Source organism: Capricornis sumatraensis, chromosome 4 (genome assembly GCF_032405125.1).
Source record: "Capricornis sumatraensis isolate serow.1 chromosome 4, serow.2, whole genome shotgun sequence".
Lineage (NCBI taxonomy): Eukaryota > Metazoa > Chordata > Mammalia > Artiodactyla > Bovidae > Capricornis > Capricornis sumatraensis.
In genome coordinates, this window is record NC_091072.1 from 16,148,216 (window position 1) to 16,165,794 (window position 17,579).

Sequence of the window (17,579 nt, forward strand, 5' to 3'; positions counted from 1 at the left end):
ACGCCTTACATAATGTCAGCTTTAGGCAGAGTGCCTGTCATTGGCGCAGCTCCGAAAATACACATACACACGAGCATGCCCGCGAGGCGGGGCCGCAGGGGGTGCGGGCTGCGTGGCCCACGCCGCCTGTCCGCTCGGGCCCCCGGGTGCGAGACCGGGTCCCTGCGTGTCGCCGACACACGCGCACACAGACACCAGCCCCGCTTCGACGTGTGTGTCATGGCTTAAAAATAGATGCTAATCCGTCAACCGGTCTGCCAAGCCAGACCGAGGCGGCGGCGGAGTCATGGCCGTGGGGCTGCCTGCGCCTGCGATCCGCCTCCGGGACTGAGACCCGCGCCGCCTCCCAAGGTAGCGGGGCCGCGGCGGGTGGGCTAGGCGCCGGGGATTGGGGCTGGGGGGCGCCGGGCGGGGGACGGGGGCGCTTAAAAGGGGCCTGGGAGCCCGCCGGCGGGGCCCTGCCGGGGCCCCCTCCCTCCGCGCCCTGGCTGTCTCGGTTGGCGAGGGCTGGGCGACAGCCACGAACCTGTTACAACCACAGCAGGGGGAGGGGGCCGCGGGCCCGGGCCCCAGAAGCTGGCGGATGGGGTTGGAGCGTGTCCAGGGACGGAATGGGGAGAAAGCGAGTGCCACGGAGCTCCGGCTACACCTGGGCGGCTTCCCGCTTCCTTTCCACCATTCAGCATCACACAGGCAGCAGCATTCTGTCCCCAGAAAAGGTTGTTTGGGAGCCAAGTGGTGAGGTCTTTAGGCCTGCGGAGCGAAAGTCGATGATGGTAATGGTGATGCTGATGATGAAGATGTCGATCCTGGGGGTGATGGCAGTGATAGTGGCGGTGGGAATGATGGGCATGATGGTGATAGCGCTGATGGAGGTGGCCGTGACTGCTATGGTGTTCTCTTTCTACACTCCTTCCGATCAGCCATTGGGGGGAAAAAACTCTCTCTTCCTAAACAACCCTTCAACAGCCTAAGATCCAGCCTCCCCTCGCCAGTCTTGATCCTAAGACCCCTGCTTCTTATGCCTTGTGAGTGCTGGAGCTCTCCTGGCCCTGGGGGACAGGGGGATTGGGGAAAACTGGGCCCCTGTTGAGACTGTGGGGGAGGGGTGGGGAGGGCAGGGCGAAGATGGCCTCTCACTGGGGCCCTTGCCTTGAGTCCCTGGGGCAGAAGACAGGAAAAGGAGCGGGAGGGGAATTCTTCAGAGCGCCCCACCTTTGCTGAGGGCCAGGATCACCATGCGAGAGGAGGAGGGGTTGGAAGAAGAGATAAGAGGCACTGGAGTAGGGGGCTGTTGCTCCAAGCCCCCCTGCCTGCAGCTCCCAGGGCAAGTTTCAAAGGCTGGCCCTTCCCAGCTCCACAGCTCAGTGCGTGGTCCCACTGTTCACAGAGAGTCAGGCACATCTTCTCGGGCCCTTCACTGAGGACCCCTGTGTGCTAAATAGGGTCACTTGATTTCACCAGCAACACAGGCGCTAATTCCACACTCTGAGCCCCTGGGCCAGGCAGGAGCCCCCATTTCTTCCCTTTCCTGCCTCCTCCAGCCCCTCACCCTCTGCCTCTTCCCACCCACACACCCACACCCACACACACACACACAGTACTCCAGCCCTGCCTGGACCCGGAGAGATGAGGTTTAATCAGTGATACCTGTCATGTTGACCAAGGGAGGCTGCTTTGCCTGTGGCGCACAGATAACTGGCGCTTCTTTCCATGAACCTGGGTCTTCAGCGAGTGTTTTTCAAAAACTTCAGCTTCCTCTTTACTACTCTTCCCCACGCGCCCCATGCCCCCAGCTGGAGTTCTCAGAGCAGGCTGAGGGCTGAGGCGGCAGGAGGGCAGGAAGGGGTTAAAGCAGCCCATCTCCACCACCACCCCACCCTTTGAGGCCGGCAGGGCTGTGTCACGGCCCCAGCTGCTGCTGGCTTCAGACCAACTCCTTCTGGATGGATCCAGAACCTCCCCCCAAACCCCCCTCCCAGCTCCCCAGCCTGTCTGCTTGCAGCCCCAGGCAGATGAGACCCAGACGCGGGCTGGCAAGGCTTCCAGCACTGGGCCCTGCCACCCAGGTGCCAAATGTGTGTGCATGTGTGTGCGTGCGTGTGTGCATGTTGACTGTGTGTGCGGAGTGGGGGCGGGGTGGTGGAGCAGACGCCCAGCAGCTGGGCCGCTGCCTCGGCCCGTAAACAAGAACATGTGACGCTCCCACCTCCTTGCCTGGCGGAGCCAAAGAGCAGGGCGACAGGAGCTGCTGCCGCTCAAAGGAGACGACCGTCCAGAGCGCCCGCCAGACTTCACCGTCCTCCCCCAGAACCTTCTCCCCGGGGGCGGGAAGGGACCCCGCCGCCCCGGACCCGCTCGGGCGTCACTCACACCCCCGCCTCTGCCGGCAGCTGCCACCTGGACACCCGCCCCGCCTCACCTCGCGCACCCCGGGGGCTGCCAGGCCTCCTGCCACCTCTAAGATGTGTCCCGGCAACTGGCTCTGGGCTTCGGTGACATTCATGGCCCGCTTCTCCCGGAGCGGCTCGAGGTCTCCGGTCCGCGTGAGAGGCGCCCTGGAGGAGCCGCCCGCCGTCCAGCACCCCTTCCTCAATGTCTTCGAGTTGGAGAGGCTGCTCTACACCGGCAAGACCGCCTGTAACCACGCCGACGAGGTCTGGCCAGGCCTCTACCTCGGAGACCAGTAGGTACCGGGCCGACTGGGGCCGCGGCTGTGTGTGTGTGCGCGCGCGTGTGTGCAAGAAGAAAGGAGAAGGGTGGCAGAGAGGCGTGGAGTTGTGCTGTTGGTTTCACATTGAGGGTGGAAACGAGGGGGTACCTGGGTAGAGTGGAGGCCGGAGGATTGGGGAGAGTGGACAGAATTACCTACGTGCTAAGTCACTTCAGTCGAGTTGGACTCTTTGCGACCCCATGAACTGTATAGCTCACAAGGCTCCTCTGTCCATGGGATTCTCCAGGCAAGAATGCTGGAGTGGGTTGCCATGCCCTCCTCCAGGGGATCTTCCCAGCCCAAGAATCGAACCCACGTCTCTTAGGTGGGACAGGATTACTGATAGACCCAATTCTGGACAGACAGGCTCTGTTCAAGTAATCGTGTCATTCATTTAGCACAATGCATTAGCATTTTCATATGCCCGTGCTGTGGGCTGGACATCATAGATGACTTATCTGACCTTCCATCTTTGTGCCCTGAAGAAAAGCTATCACAGGGGCCAGGAAAAGTGGATGGTAAGGCGAGGGGTGCCCCAGGTGACATTAATGGTAAAGAACCTGCCTGGCAATGCAGAACGTGTAAGAGACATGGGTTCGATCCCTGGGTCGGGAAGATCCCCTGGAGGAGGGCATGGCAGCCCACTTCAGTATTCTTGCCTGGAGAAGCCCATGGACAGAGGAGCCTGGGTTACAGTCCACAGGGTCACAAAGAGTTGGACTAAAGCGACTAAGCTCATATAACAAAAAGGGGAGGGGTGGACCAAGCCAAGCCACAGTGTATGCAGAGGCTCTGCCAGATGGGGGCGACAGAGAGATGGGAGTCAAAGAGAAAGGAGGCCCTACAGGTCTTTTCCGAGAGCTTTAGAGCCTACAAGGAGTTTTCACAGGCTTTTTCTCTATTAATCTTCACAATAGCCTTGTGAGGTAGGTACCACTATCCCCAGGTTACATAGGAGGAATTGGAAGCTCAGAGAAGCTGGGACTGGCCCAAGGTCCCACAGGTCGTAAGTAGCAGAGCCCAGGACTTAAGAGGTTCAAGTTCAGGGTGTTTTCTGCTCCAGGAGTTGGCACTAGACAGGGCATTCGATATGACCTTGTTGGCATGAGCTGAGGGCTGTGAACCACAGAAACCCTTGCAGGTGACATCCACAGGGTAACCATGGGCTTGGAGTAACTAGCAAAACACAAGAAGATTCTGGGCATCAGAGAGAGTCTAAACGGGAAAGGGACTTCCTGTCCAGTGTTTAGGACTCCCTGCTTCCACTTCAGTGTGCATAGGTTCGATCCCTGGTCGAGGAACTAAGATCCTGCAGGCCTCATGGGACAGCCAGAAAAAAAAAAAAAGAAAAAGTTTTACAAAAATAAAAATAAAGTAATGGGGGAGTGGTGAAAACCGTAGCAATTCAAGGTTACCAGGTTAAATGTGAGCTGCTCCAACAAGCCGTCCGGTGTCCAGATCCTTCCTGCCACGTCCAGACCCATCCACTGATCTCTCTATACCTGAAAGCCTTGGTGTGAAGAAAACCCCTCTCTCCTGAGACGCCCCAATCTTTCTCCAGCTAGATTCCACTGTTGGCAGGTACTTCCTTCCATGAAGTACAAACCCTGTTGATCTTTCTCACAGATCAAGTATTAATAAAATCCTGTGGCCTCCGAGCATCTTTCAATATGTTATCAGGGCTGTGGTTTGCCTGTCTCTCCGTCTTCTCTCCCCCAGGCCAAAAATCTCTCCAGGACTCCCCAGGTTTGCTCCAGGACAAGACTCAGAGTCTTTGCACATCTCAGGTCCTCAGGAAGTGAAGGGAAGGCCTGGAGCCAGTGATGTTGGCCTGGCGGTGATCAGAGTACTGACCGGGGTGTCTGGTCCCACCGTCCAGCCTCACCCCCTCTAACCTCTGCTCCTCAATGCAGGGAAATAGCCAACAACCACCGGGAGCTGCGTCGCCTGGGCATCACGCACGTCCTCAACGCCTCTCACAGCCGGTGGCGAGGGACGCCCGAAGCCTACGAGGGGCTGGGCATCCGCTACCTGGGTGTCGAGGCCCACGACTCGCCAGCCTTCGACATGAGCGTCCACTTCCAGGCAGCCGCTGACTTCATCCACCGGGCGCTGAGCCAGCCAGGAGGTAGGAAGGGAGGGGAGCGAGGTGGAGGGATGGACCCACGGACACTGAGTTAGAGCAAAGCCCAGGGCTCTGGATGTGGGAAAAGAAAGAGAGTTGAATGATGTAATAAGATGCTCAGGAAAGAAAACTCTTCTCTCAACCATCTTTTCAATGCAATCTGTAAAAAGAAGGAAATAATCCCAAATGTCGGGAGAGTGGCAAATTGCCCCTGGGCGGGAAGATTATGGGAGATATATTTTTTAACTGTTGTCTTCTTTACATATTTCTAGACTTTCTAACGATTCTTGCTTTGCCTGTTTTGCTTTAGTGATTAGAAAAAATATATATATATATATTTAAGATATAAAAATATTTTATTTTTTAAAGTAAAGAGGATTTTATTTTAAAAATGTAAGATGTATTGGGACTTCCCCAGTGGCCTGAGACTTTACTCTTCCAATGCAGGGGTGTGGGTTCAGTCCTCAGTTGGAGAACTAAGATTCCCACATGCTGTTCATCGCAGCGAAAAAATAAGAAGATTTTTTTAAATAGGAAAAAAATATATACTGATCACCCACACACACCCCCTCCCCCCAGAATGGATGGGAACCTGAGGAAGGGCCAGGTTAGACACACAGGATTTTCCATGAATGCACTCAGCGAGCTTCTAGCAGAAACTCTACTTGGTACAAAGCTCAGTTTTACATTAATCTTGAGTCTCTCCCTTCAAGCTCTTTTTTTTTTTTTTACACTCTATGTTAGTTATGTTTTAAATATTTATTTATTTATTTGGCTGTTCTGGGTCTTAACTGTGGCATGCAGGATCTAGTTCCCTGATCAGGTCTTGAACCGGGGCCCCGTGCATTGAGAGCTTGGAGTCTTAGCTGCTGGACCACCAAGCACATCCCTCTTCAAGCCCATTTTGGGTTTATAGATGCTGAACTGCTGCAGGTTTTCTGTGTCTTCCCATCTGTGTGCCCCTGTTTGTTGGGATTCAGATTCTTACCATCTCCCCATCTGTGCCTCCAAGCATCTCTGCTTACCTGTCTTCCTCCACGGTCCCCCAGCCGCCTCTCTCCGACTGTCTGTGTTCACAGGGAGGATCCTGGTGCACTGCGCCGTGGGAGTGAGCCGCTCGGCCACCCTGGTGCTGGCCTACCTCATGCTGTACCACCGCCTCACCCTCGTGGAGGCCATCAAGAAAGTCAAGGACCACCGAGGCATCATCCCCAACCGGGGCTTCCTGAGGCAGCTCCTGGCCTTGGACCGCAGGCTGCGGCAGGGGCTGGAGGCATGAGGGGTGGGGGAGGGAGGTCAGGCCAGGCCTGTGGGTCCCTGGATCCCAGCTGGACAGCAGAGGCCCAGGGGACAGGTGGTGGGGAGACCGAATGAACCCATTCTCTCCTTAGAGGGCTGGGACATGGCCCCAGACCACAGCTGCTATCTACTGCGAGGGGGTGGGGAGGGGTTAGCTGGGCAGGGTGACAGTCACCTAGCAGGGAGCTGGCCAGGGAGGAAGGCAGCTAGGGTCCTGGATTCTAGGCAGGGTGGCCCCAGAGATTCAAGGCCCCTTCCCCTCTTTGTGCTCAAGTGTTCCCCTCCCTCTCTAATATGGATCCGCTCTGCCCTGTGCCCCTGCGGGGAGAGTCAGGGAGGCGGCAGGCACGGCTGTGATGATGTCGAGTTGTGTGGGGCCAGGAGCAGAGAGACAGACAGTGATGAGATGGTGAGAAAAGCTAAGAGAGAAGCCTACAGACTTGTTACTCCAAACACGGCAGGAAGAGGTGTGGGAGGCTTGGCACCATGCCCGTGGGTGCTGGTCGTGGCCCAAAAACGGCAGAGGTGCATGACTGCGAGTCTGTCACTGATCACTCGCTTACTGGATCCAAGCGTCTGCAGGAAAAATAAAAATGGTGAAAACGACGCGAGCCTCTTGAATCACTGGCTTGTCTGAGTCTGCAGCTCTCTTCCTGAGGGCAGTCCCTGGCTCCCTCCTAAGGGTCATGGGCCCCCACCAGCCCTAATGCCTCCAGCGGTTTTTAAGGGGGATCATCCCTGGTGGCTCGGACAGTAAAAAATCCTCCTGCAATGCAGGAGACCAGGGTTCGATCCCTGGGTCTGGAAGATCCCCTGGAGAAGGACATGGCAACCCACTCCAGTCTTCTTGCCTCGAGGATTTTATGGACAGAGGGGCCTGACGGGCTACAGTCCATGGGATCACAAGGACTCGGACACGACTGAGCAGCTAACGTTTCCAGTTTTTAAGGGAGTTTTCTCCCAAGTCCGATTCCACATGCCAGCTGTAAGGGATATCTTGTTATTTCCATTTACGTCCACACGGGGACAGCAGAGGACCAAAAAGTCACAGTTGCAACCTGGATTGGGACTCGGCACACTGCTATCTTCGAAGCTTAAAATAGGTCTCTGTTCATAAACTCCAGTGTGTAAGAAATACTGGGGTGGTCCAAAAATCCCGAACGAGGTTTTTGGAAGACACAATATAACTTATTTTCAAAAAGGCAGCTTGCTTTCTATATCAAGTCCCCCATTCTCGTGGAAGAGCAGAATATTAATCTTAAATCAATCCCAGCCCTAAATCATGGGTTGGGTTTTTGCCTCGTGCCAAGAAATTGGAGACGAGGGGAGGAGAGGTGATGTGATTGCTTCCTCTTCTAATCTTTCCAGGCTTTCCTCCGAAGAGGGTAACATAATCCCCCTAGTAAATCTAGTCCAAAAATAGAGCGAACCACCAGAGCGAATAGTATGGTCTTTTTTTAATATTCCGACTGCCAAACTGCCAGCCACCACAGCCTTCTCTTTTTTTTTTTTTTTCCCACCACATCCTTCTTTTTAAAGGGTGTGTTTCCCAGAAATTCCCTGGCAGTCCAGTGCTTAGGACTCTGCGCTTTCACTGACAGAAGACACAGGTTCAATCCCTGGTCAGAAAACTAAGATTCCCATGGCCAAAACAAACAAACAAAAATGGGCGGTGTGTTCCCAGAACATCTGCATGAGTGGAAGAAGGGGATGGAATGTGAAAGGAAGTGAAAAGTACAGGAGAAAAATCACTTAATATAACTAAAGTGTAGACTCTACTCCAAAGTACAGAAACTCAGAATCTCAAAGCTCAAAGACGCCTTCACAGATGAACGATTTCCACTCTCCACAGGCATAAATAAATTGTCTTTTCAATAAGTCACTTGATGATAGTTATCAAGCATTTATTTGCTTGGCCATTTTTTTTTTCTTTTTAACTGAAGCAAAGAGAGATTATTTTGATTTATTTATTGACCACAATGCAAGGCAGATGGGATTTTAGTTCCCTGACCAGGGATTGAAGCCATACCCCCTGCCGTGGAGTCTTAACCACTGGCCCACCCAGGAAGTCCCTTACTTGGCCATTTTTGACGGTTGGGAATCATTACATGTTACTAGCTCTTAGTGTTAGAAAGCTCTTGTTTGACACTTGCATCCCATAACCACATTACAATAGTGGGAAGATGGGGCCAAAAGATCTGACAGCTAGGACCCTTGGCCCCAGCACACAGCCATGAGGGTGTTGGTGACATTAATTTACCTCTCTCCCCTGGCTCTTCTGTCCATGGGAATTCCCAGGTGAGAATAATGGAGTGGGTTGCCATTTCCAGGGGATCTTCCTGACAGATGGACCCAACCCAGGTTTCTTAGGCCTCCTGAATTGGCAGGCAGATTCTTTAACACTAACACCACCTAGGAAGCCATATATATATATATATATATATATACACACACACATATCTCCCATATATGTGTATATATATGCATATGTATATATATCTCCCATATATATACATATATATATTATTATTTCACAAAAGCCATATCGTGGCTCTGGCCCAGGCACTCTTCTGTCTTTGCAGATATTAGGTCATTTAATCCTCATTAAAAATCGTGTGAAGTGATCGCCTTGTCAATGTGTAGAAACAAGGAAATTGAGGTTAAGTAATTTTCCTAAGGATAAAAAATTTGCGTACCAGTGCAGGAGATGCGAGAGACATGGGTTTGATCCCTGGGCCAGGAACCAGATCCCATGAGCTGCAGCTAAGGATGCCACATGCCAAAACTTAGACCCCGCACAGCCAAAGAAAAAACATTAAAAACCTCCTGCATCCAGTTCTCGCACAATGGACCTGTTGGACCCAAGCATAAAACTTGAAAATGAACAGGAATAAACGTGTTCTTGTTAGACACAGCCTGTTCCTCTAACTGGCAGAGCCTCCTGCCCCCGGGGAACGGTGACTCAAGCCTAAGTCATCATCCTCCCAGCCTGCCCCATCCAGTGTCGACTCAAACCCTTGGGGCTGGCCCCAGGGCCCTTGGCGACTCTCGGGAGAAGGAGGAATGTTTGCCTGGTCCTTCACCCTGTGACTAATCCCAGCTGAGAAGCTGCTAAGGGAGCGGCAGTGAAGAGAGAGCTTCTGTTTCTGCGTGCCACGGCAGCAGATGGAGCCAGAAAGCAGACTGGCAGCTGAAAATATCACTGCTGGAGAGCATGCAGCCACACCTCACTGAAGGGCCCCCTGCAAACAGATCCCTTAGAAAAAGGAAGCTTCATGCACTGTTGGTGGGAATGTAAATTGGTGCTGCATTGGAAACCAGTATGGGTGATTTCTTCAAAAAAATGGAACTACTGTATGATCCAGCAATCCTACTCCTCTGTATTTACTGGGGGGAAAAAATGAAAGCATTAATTAAAAAAGACACATGCACCCCAATGTTCACAGCAGCATTGTTTACAATAGCCAAGATATGGAGACAAACTAAGTGCCCATCAACAGATAAATAGATAAAGAAGATGTGGTGTATATACCCAATGGAATGTTGCTGTTGTTTAGTCGCTAAGTCATGTCTGACTCTTTTGTGAACCCATGGACTGTAGCCTGCCAGGCCCCTCTATCCATGGGATTTCCCAAGCAAGACTACTGGAGTGGCTTTGCCAGGCCCCTCTATCCATGGGATTTCCCAAGCAAGACTACTGGAGTGGCTTGCCATCTCCTTCTCTAGAGGATTTTCCTGACCCAGGGATCGAACCCGAGTCTCCTGCATTGCAGGCAGATTCTTTACTGCTGAGCCACCAGGGAAGCCCAATTAAACACTCAGCCATTAAAAACGAATAAAATTTTTCCATTCACAACAACGTGGATGGACTTGCAAGGTATTTTGCTAAGTGAAATAAGTCGGACAGAGACAAACAGTGTATGATATCACTTACATGGGAAATCTAAAAAATAAAGCTACATAGTGAATATAACAAAGCAGAAACAGACTCACAGATCTAGAGAGCAAATTAGTGATTACCAGTGGGGAGGGGAAAGTGGAAAGGAGCACAGTAGGGCAGGGACTAGGAGGCACAAACTACTATATATAAAATAACTGAGTTACAAGGATATATTGTATAGCACAGGGAATATAGCCAATGTTTTATTATAACTATAAATGGAACATAACCTTTAGAAATCGTGAACCCCTATGTTGTACACCTGAGATTTATGTGATATTGTAAATCAACTATGCCTCAACTAGAAAGAAAATAGAAAAAAAAAACATATTTTAAGGAAAAGGAAGCCTGAACAGTAAAAGAGTGGGCTAGATTATGCAGAAAGATAAACCCTATTTATCATAAGTTTCTGTCCTCAGAACTTTTTTATCTTTTTTTTGCAGAAGAAGAAATGAGCAAACAATGGAAAAATTTAGGGAAGAGCCCTATTGATTCTCTAAACCCCAGAATCTCTGAATATATTACCTCTGTGGCAAAGGGTATCTTGCACATGTAATTAAAACCAAAACCTTGGGATCTCCCTGGTGGTCCAGGGGTTAAGAACCTGCCTGCCGATGCAGCGGATATGGGTTCGATCCCCAGTCTGGGAAGATCCCACGTGCTATGAAGCAACTAACCTCTTGTGCCACAACTACTGAGCCTGTGCTCTAGAGGCCTCCGACTGCAACAAGAGAAGTCAGAGCAACGAGAAGCCCGAGTACCAAGACTAGGGAGTAGCTGTGCTCTCCCTGCTCACCACAACAACAGAAAGCCTGTGCGCAGCAACCAAGACCCAGCACAGTCTTTAATTACTTTTAAAAACCCCGCAGCCTCACGGTGGGAAGATTCCACCGAAGTATCCAGTGAGGCCCGATCACATGAGTCCTTAAAAAGCACAGAACCTTTTCAAACTGAGCTGAGAGATTTGTTCTGAGGACCCATTGCTGTCTTTGAAGACAAGGATGGGAGCTGTGGTGTAAAGAATGCGGGCACTTCTAGAAGCTGGAATAGACAAGAAAATGGATTCTCTCCTAGAGCCTCCAGAACAGAAGGTAGCCGGCTGACTGCTTGATTTTAGCCCAGTGAGTCCCATGCCCGTTTTCTGTAAGATAATAAATGTGCATTGTTCAAGCCGTGAAGTTAGCGGCAATTTGTTACAACACCAGTGGGAAACTGATCAAAGCCCTTTGACATGCCGTGAACTCCGCTTGCAAATGCCAGCACTCATCTCTGATTTGGATTAAAAACTGGGAACTAGTAGGATGTCCCTGGTCGTCCAGTAGTTGGGACTTTGCCTTCCAGTGCAGGGGGGTGCAGGTTTGATCCTGGGTCAAGGAGCTAAGACCTCTCATGCCTGGGGGCCAAAACACCAAAACATAAAACAGAAGCAATGTTGTAACAAATTCAACAAAGGGTTCACATTTTTTAAAAAATCGTTAAAAGAAAAACTAAGAATTGGTGACACACAGTCAGGGAGGAAGATGTGTTGGGCAAGGGCACTGCATCACTGAGCAAAACCCACCAGCACAGGGTATTTTGTTTTCCATGCAACTTCTCGATAACCAGGAAATGTTGCACAACATTCAGATTTCCAGTTTCTCTTAAAATGTGGAAAGGCACTGTGGGCCCAAGTCTGCACATGGTGAGTCTGAGCAGGGGCAGTCCCAATGGGACAAGGACAAGCCTGCCCTCCAGTCCTTGCTGCCCATAGCCTTTTTCTCACACTGGATCTGCCTCCCCCCCCCACCCCCCCCACCCCCACCCCCTGCCCTGGAGATTGTTTGCCTCCAACCCTGGGGGTAAATCAACCTTCTATCACTGTGTCCTAACGTCTTACCCAGAAATGTAAGAAGCCTAAGAAGCCTGGGAAAGTCCACTGGCCCTCATCTTCTCCCAATCTCCACCCTACCCCAGCCATTTGGGTTTATTTCTTAAGTAGATGTCTATTTTTTTAATTTTAATTTTATTGGAGTGTAGTTGATATACATTGTTTTATTACCTTCAGGTGTACAGCAAAGTAACTCAGGTATACATATACATGTATTCATTCTTTTTCAGCTTCTTTCCTCACGTAGAGTATGAGTATACTCTTTCCAGAGTGCTGAGTCGAGTGCCATCCAATAGGTCCTTATTGGGTATCTATTTCCTATCTAGTGGTATGTGTGTTTATGCCGAGCTCCTGATTTATTCCTCCCTGCCACACCTTTGGTAACCATACATTTGTTTTTGATATCCGGAAGTCTGTCTCTGCTTTGTAAGTAAGTTCGTTTGTATATATCTTTTAGATTTCACATATATGCGATCTCATATATTGTTTTTCTTTGTCTGACTCATTTCACTCTGTATGATGGTCTCAAGGCCCATCCCTGCTGCAAATGGAATGGTTCACTCTTATCTATTTATTTGGCTGTGCTGGGGCTTAGTTGCGTAGCGAGCAGGGTCTTTAATTGTGGCGTGAGAACTCTTAGTTGCGGTATGTGGGATCTAGTTGCCTCATCAGGGATCACAGCTGGGCCCCCTGCACTGGGAGCGTGTAGTCTTGAGAGCCACTGGACCACCAGGGAAGTCCCTCATTCTTTTTTATGACTGAGTACCATCCCAGAGGTCTGTCTAGTCAAGACTATAGTTTTTCCAGTGGTCATGTATGGATGTGAGAGTTGGACTATAAAGAAAGCTGAGCACTGAAGAATTGATGCTTTTGAACTGTGGTGTTGGAGAAGACTCTTGAGAGTCCCTTGGACAGCAAGGAGATCCAACCAGTCCATCCTAAAGGAAATCAGTCCTGAACATTCATTGGAAGGATTGATGCTGAAGCTGAAACTCTAATACTTTGGCCACCTGATTCAAAAAACTGACTCATTGGAAAAGACCTTGATGCTGGGAAAGATTGAAGGCAGAAGGAGAGCGGACGACAGAGGATGGGATGATTGGATAGCATCACCAACTCGATGGACATGAGTTTGAGTAAACTCCAGAAGATGGTGATCAGGACAGGGCAGCCTGGTGTGCTGCAGTCCATGGGGTCGTAAAGAGTTGGACGCGACTGACCGACTGAACTGAACTGAACATTCCACTGTATATTTGTCCCACATCTTCTTTATCCACTCATCCATCAATGGACATTTAGGTTGCTTCCATGTCTTGGCTATTGTAAAGAGTGCTGCAGTGAACACAGGGCTGTGTGGGTCTTTGGATTATGGTTTTCTTCGGATATATGCCCAGGAGTGGGACTGCCCTGGCCATTCTTAGAATGCTGTTTGTGGGCAGTGGTTACCAGCCTTCTGAATGCACTGGGATTGTTCCTTAAGGTCTCTGCCAAATTCCACTTCTTCTTCTGCAGCCAGCCTGGGAGAAGGTGGCTGACATCCCCAGATCTCTCTGGAAAGAACCTAGGAAGCAGGGAGGGGAATATTTACCCATGCAGGAGCCAGCTTTTGATGGCCATGGACTAAAAGAAAGGACCTCTCTTCTCCCTAGGTAACTTTCCCTATGGCAGTCTGTATTCTTGAGAATTCTGCGAATTAGGGTAGGGAAAAATCAGAGCGGAGAGGCCTGTCCCCTTCCAATCACTGAGGGTCACTCACAAACCAGACCAAAGCTGAGCAAGTGAGAGCCTGAGCTCCTAATCCAGTTGAAGCCAGTGACAACCCAGAAGAGGACAAGAGGGTTAGAAAAAGGGTCAGCCTGGGACGGGAGGCTGCTTGCTCTGAGAATTTCCATGTCTCCATCTGAGGGGTGGACCTCAAGGCTATCTGTGGTATGCTGGCCTTCTGGATCATGCCTTCAGAGCTCCTCTCTTAGACCCCTGGTCCAAGGGTGGGGTGGGGTGGGGGGACCCTCACTTGCCTTAGGAGAAAGGAGAGATACATCACAAGGTCAGAAAAGGGATGAAGTGAAGTGAGGCTGGAGACCCAGGGCAAAGGCTCATTTCATCTTCCTCCACCAATACCTGCCAGATACGAGCCCCCAGCTGCCCAGAAAGACGGAGCTGTGATCCAGCCCAGGGCAGGGAACACAGGTGAGTGATCAGAGCCTCAGAAATAAAAGAACTGGAAGGAGACCAGGAGAACATCTCACCTGGGGGCTTTCTGATCATGCCTTACAGACCTCTAGCGCTTGAAACAGTTTTCTGTGTGCCCACTGATGGGATGGGGGAAAATCAGAGAGAAAACTCCACATGATTCAGACAGATCAGTTCTGTTTTTATATCTCTATTGCATGCAGTGTCTGCTTTTAAATATTACTTAACAAACATTCTGGCATACACACACACACAAATTGAAAACCACCAAGCTTATCCAATCCTTCGTTTTATTTTTAATTTTTAAAGAATAGGTTAGCTAATTGGGAAAAGAATTTGAAAAGAATAGAGACAGGTACCTGTATAACTGAATCACTTTATTGTACACCTGAAACTAAAGCAACATTGTTAATCAACTACTGTTGCTGTTTAGAAGCTAAGTGGTATCCAATTCTTTGAGACCCTGTGGACTGTAACCCACCAGGCTACTCTGTCCATGGTTTTTTGCAGGCAAGAATACTGGAGTGAGTTGCCATTTCCTCCTTCAGGGAATCTTCCCAACCCAGGGATCAAACCCGAGTCTCCTGCACTAAGCAGGTGGGTTCTTTACTGATGAGCCACCATAGTACAATATAAAATAAAAAGTTAAAAATAAAAACAGTTAGCAAACATCATGTGCAATCATCTTCATTTTTGTTTTTAGTTTATTTATTTTGGCCCAGCCATGTGGCATGCAGGATCTTAGTTCCCCAACCAGGAACTGAACCCCTGCCCTTGGCAGTGGAAGCACAGAGTCTTAACCACCAGCCTTGGAAAAGTGTCACTACAAGTCACAGAGAAGGTGCCAGCACTGGGTCGGGCATGGGCAGGGTAGGTTGCTGGGCCTCCATCCACGCAATTCCATCCTTCATGTCCTCCTGTTACTACAGATCTGCCCAGAGCTTCAGGGCGATTGTCTAGCCTGAGACTCCGTTCTTCAGGCTTCTTTGCAAATAGGTGTGACCCAGTGACTAAGCTCTCACCCAATGGAATGGGAACAAAAGTAAAACTTGAATTCCTACAAAGAAAATGCCGTCTTTCCGCTCTTTCGTCCCCTCCCACAGGGTTAGAACATAAGCTACGTGACTGGTCAGTTGGCTTGTCACAGATGAACAAGGAACATATCCTAGCGCGGGGTGGAACAGCGAGAGCGTGGAACCTGGGTCTCTGCATGGTTTTGTGAAACAGAATTCACCTCCTCTCTTTGGAATATTCCTGACACAGAAATAAACAGGAGGGTCAGAGCCCCTGCACTCTCACATCTGTTCCTGACGGTGGCTGTCGTATTTGTCTCTGGCTCAATAACAAATTACCCCTCAGACTCAGTGGCTTAGAACAGCAAACACTGGGTGTTTCCCAGTTCCTGTGGGTCAGGAATTCAGGAGCAGCTGAACTGTGTGGTTTTGCCTCAGGGTCTCCCAAGAGTCTGCAGCCAGGACATGGGCAAAGGCACAATGTCCTTTCACACAGCTGCTAGAGAGACCTCCGTTCCCTGCCGTGGGACGTCTCCACAGGTAAGTGTTCGTGAGACATGAGTTCTGGCCTCCCCAGAGCAAGTGACCAGAGGGAGACAGACAGACAGACAGACAGACAAAGGCAGGAAGAGAAGAAGCAAGAGAGAAAGAAAGCACAGTGGTTTTATGACCCAGTCTCCGGAATCAACGACTGACATCTCTACTTCACACAGCTTGTTTCTAACAAGTACAAGTAAGTCCAGCCCAATCTCAAGACAATGGGAAGTAGGCTCTCTGTTCTGCTGTTGCTTTGTTCTGCCATTTTATTTTATTCATTGGGCTGCGCCGGGTCTCAGCTGTGACATGCAGGATCGTCTTAGTTGCCACAGGTAGGATGTAGTTCGCTGACCAGGGATCGAACCCAGGCCCCCTGCATTGGGAGCATGTAGTCTACGCCACTGCACCACCAGGAAAGCCTCAGGTTCCCCATTTTTAAGGGAGGAGTATTTTAAAATGAATGGATGGGAGTATTTTAAAATGACTGGGCCCTGGTGGTCCAGTGGTTGAGACCTCAGTTTCTAATGCAGGGGGTGAGGGTTTGATCCCTGATCAGGGAATTAGATTCCAAATGTCTCATGATGCAGCCAGGAAAAAAAAAAGAAAAAGTAAAAAATAACCTTACCCTGCAGGTTCTGGTGAAGAATCCATGAAAAACTGTGAAGTGCTGAGTCCCGGGCGTGGCACACCGCAGGTGCTCTGGCAACGGTGCTTGTTTCTCATCCTCTGTTTCATTCTCCAGTCTCCACTCTCACATGTGGGATGATGGTTCCGCTCTGGCCTAGAAGATTCCTTCGTTCCAGAAATCCTAATTCACAGCAGGGCTGTGAAGGATCCCTGGGAAACCAAGCTAGCCTGTTTCCTTCCAGCCTTCTCTGGCACCTAGAAACTTCATCAGGAATGCTTAGGAGAAACCTGGGGAGAGCGTGGGCATCACCCCAGAACTGACAATCCTCTAAGAGAGAGAAAGGAAGCTTTGCTTCCAGGGTCACACCAAAGCCTTATTCTCTCTCTCTCTCTCTCTCTCTCTCTCTCTTTTTTTCTGTTTGGCTGTGCTGCAAAGCATGTGGGATCTCGGATCCCTCACCAGGGATCAAACCTGAGTCCCCTGTACTGGGAGCTCGAAGTCGTAACCACTGAACCACCAAGGAAGTTCCCTTATTCACTTTATTGGATTTCCCAGGTGAGTTGGGAGCTAGGGGCAGCATGTGGGTGCGTGCAAAGTCACTTCAATCGTGTCTGACTCTTTGCGACCCCATGGACTGTAGCCCACCAAGCACCTCTGTCCATGGGATTCTCCAGGCAAGAATACTGGAGTGGGTTGCCATTCCCTTCTCCAGGGAGTCTTCCTGAACCAGGGATCAAACCCAAATCTCTTATGTCTTCCGCAGTGGCAGGTTCTTTACCACTAGCGTCACCTGGGAAGTAGGAGTGAGTGAGTGAAAGTTGCTCAGTTGTGTCTGACTCTTGGCGACCCCATGGACTATAGAATCCATGGAATTTTCCAGGCAAGAATACTGGAGTGGGTAGCCATTCTCTTCTCCAGGGGATCTTCCCAACCCAGGGATCGAACCCAGGGGCAGGGACAAATTGCTGCTCCTGTACTACAGCTAAAGAGTGGACCCCACTTGTTGCAACGAAAGGAAAGCCTGTGCAGCAATGAAAACCTAACACAGCCAAAAATAAATAAATAAAAGGGAAAAAAAGTTGCATCAATCATCCTAAAAACATTCTGGTACGGAGACTTTCAGAGGAAGGCTGGATCTTTTAAGAATTAAATAAGGGAAAGGCCTCGTTAGCCTGAATATATAATAAATAACTCTAAACTGCCTCAAAGAATTAAATATTCTTATGAAAATTGTTCTCTTAAAAAATGAAAAGACTTGGGGAAA

General features: G+C 50.1%; 1 protein-coding gene across 1 annotated transcript; it reads left to right on the top strand.

The window, feature by feature from the left end:
• The first annotated feature begins 288 nt into the window (after nucleotides 1-288).
• DUSP26 (dual specificity phosphatase 26) lies at nucleotides 289-6,117 on the top strand. Its single transcript, XM_068972093.1, has 4 exons — nucleotides 289-351; nucleotides 2,394-2,686; nucleotides 4,627-4,841; nucleotides 5,918-6,117. Exons 2-4 carry the CDS (start codon nucleotides 2,466-2,468, stop codon nucleotides 6,115-6,117), a joined length of 636 nt encoding a protein of 211 aa, XP_068828194.1. The 5' UTR covers nucleotides 289-351; nucleotides 2,394-2,465.
• Nucleotides 6,118-17,579: the final 11,462 nt, after the last annotated feature.

Bases quoted from the DNA above. Each gene is read 5' to 3' on its own strand.
- DUSP26 (XM_068972093.1), top strand. From the start codon at position 2,466: ATGTGTCCCGGCAACTGGCTCTGGGCTTCGGTGACATTCATGGCCCGC. The intron at 2,687-4,626 runs GTAGGTACCGGG...TCCTCAATGCAG, and splicing joins GGCCTCTACCTCGGAGACCA to GGAAATAGCCAACAACCACC. The intron at 4,842-5,917 runs GTAGGAAGGGAG...CTGTGTTCACAG, and splicing joins GGCGCTGAGCCAGCCAGGAG to GGAGGATCCTGGTGCACTGC.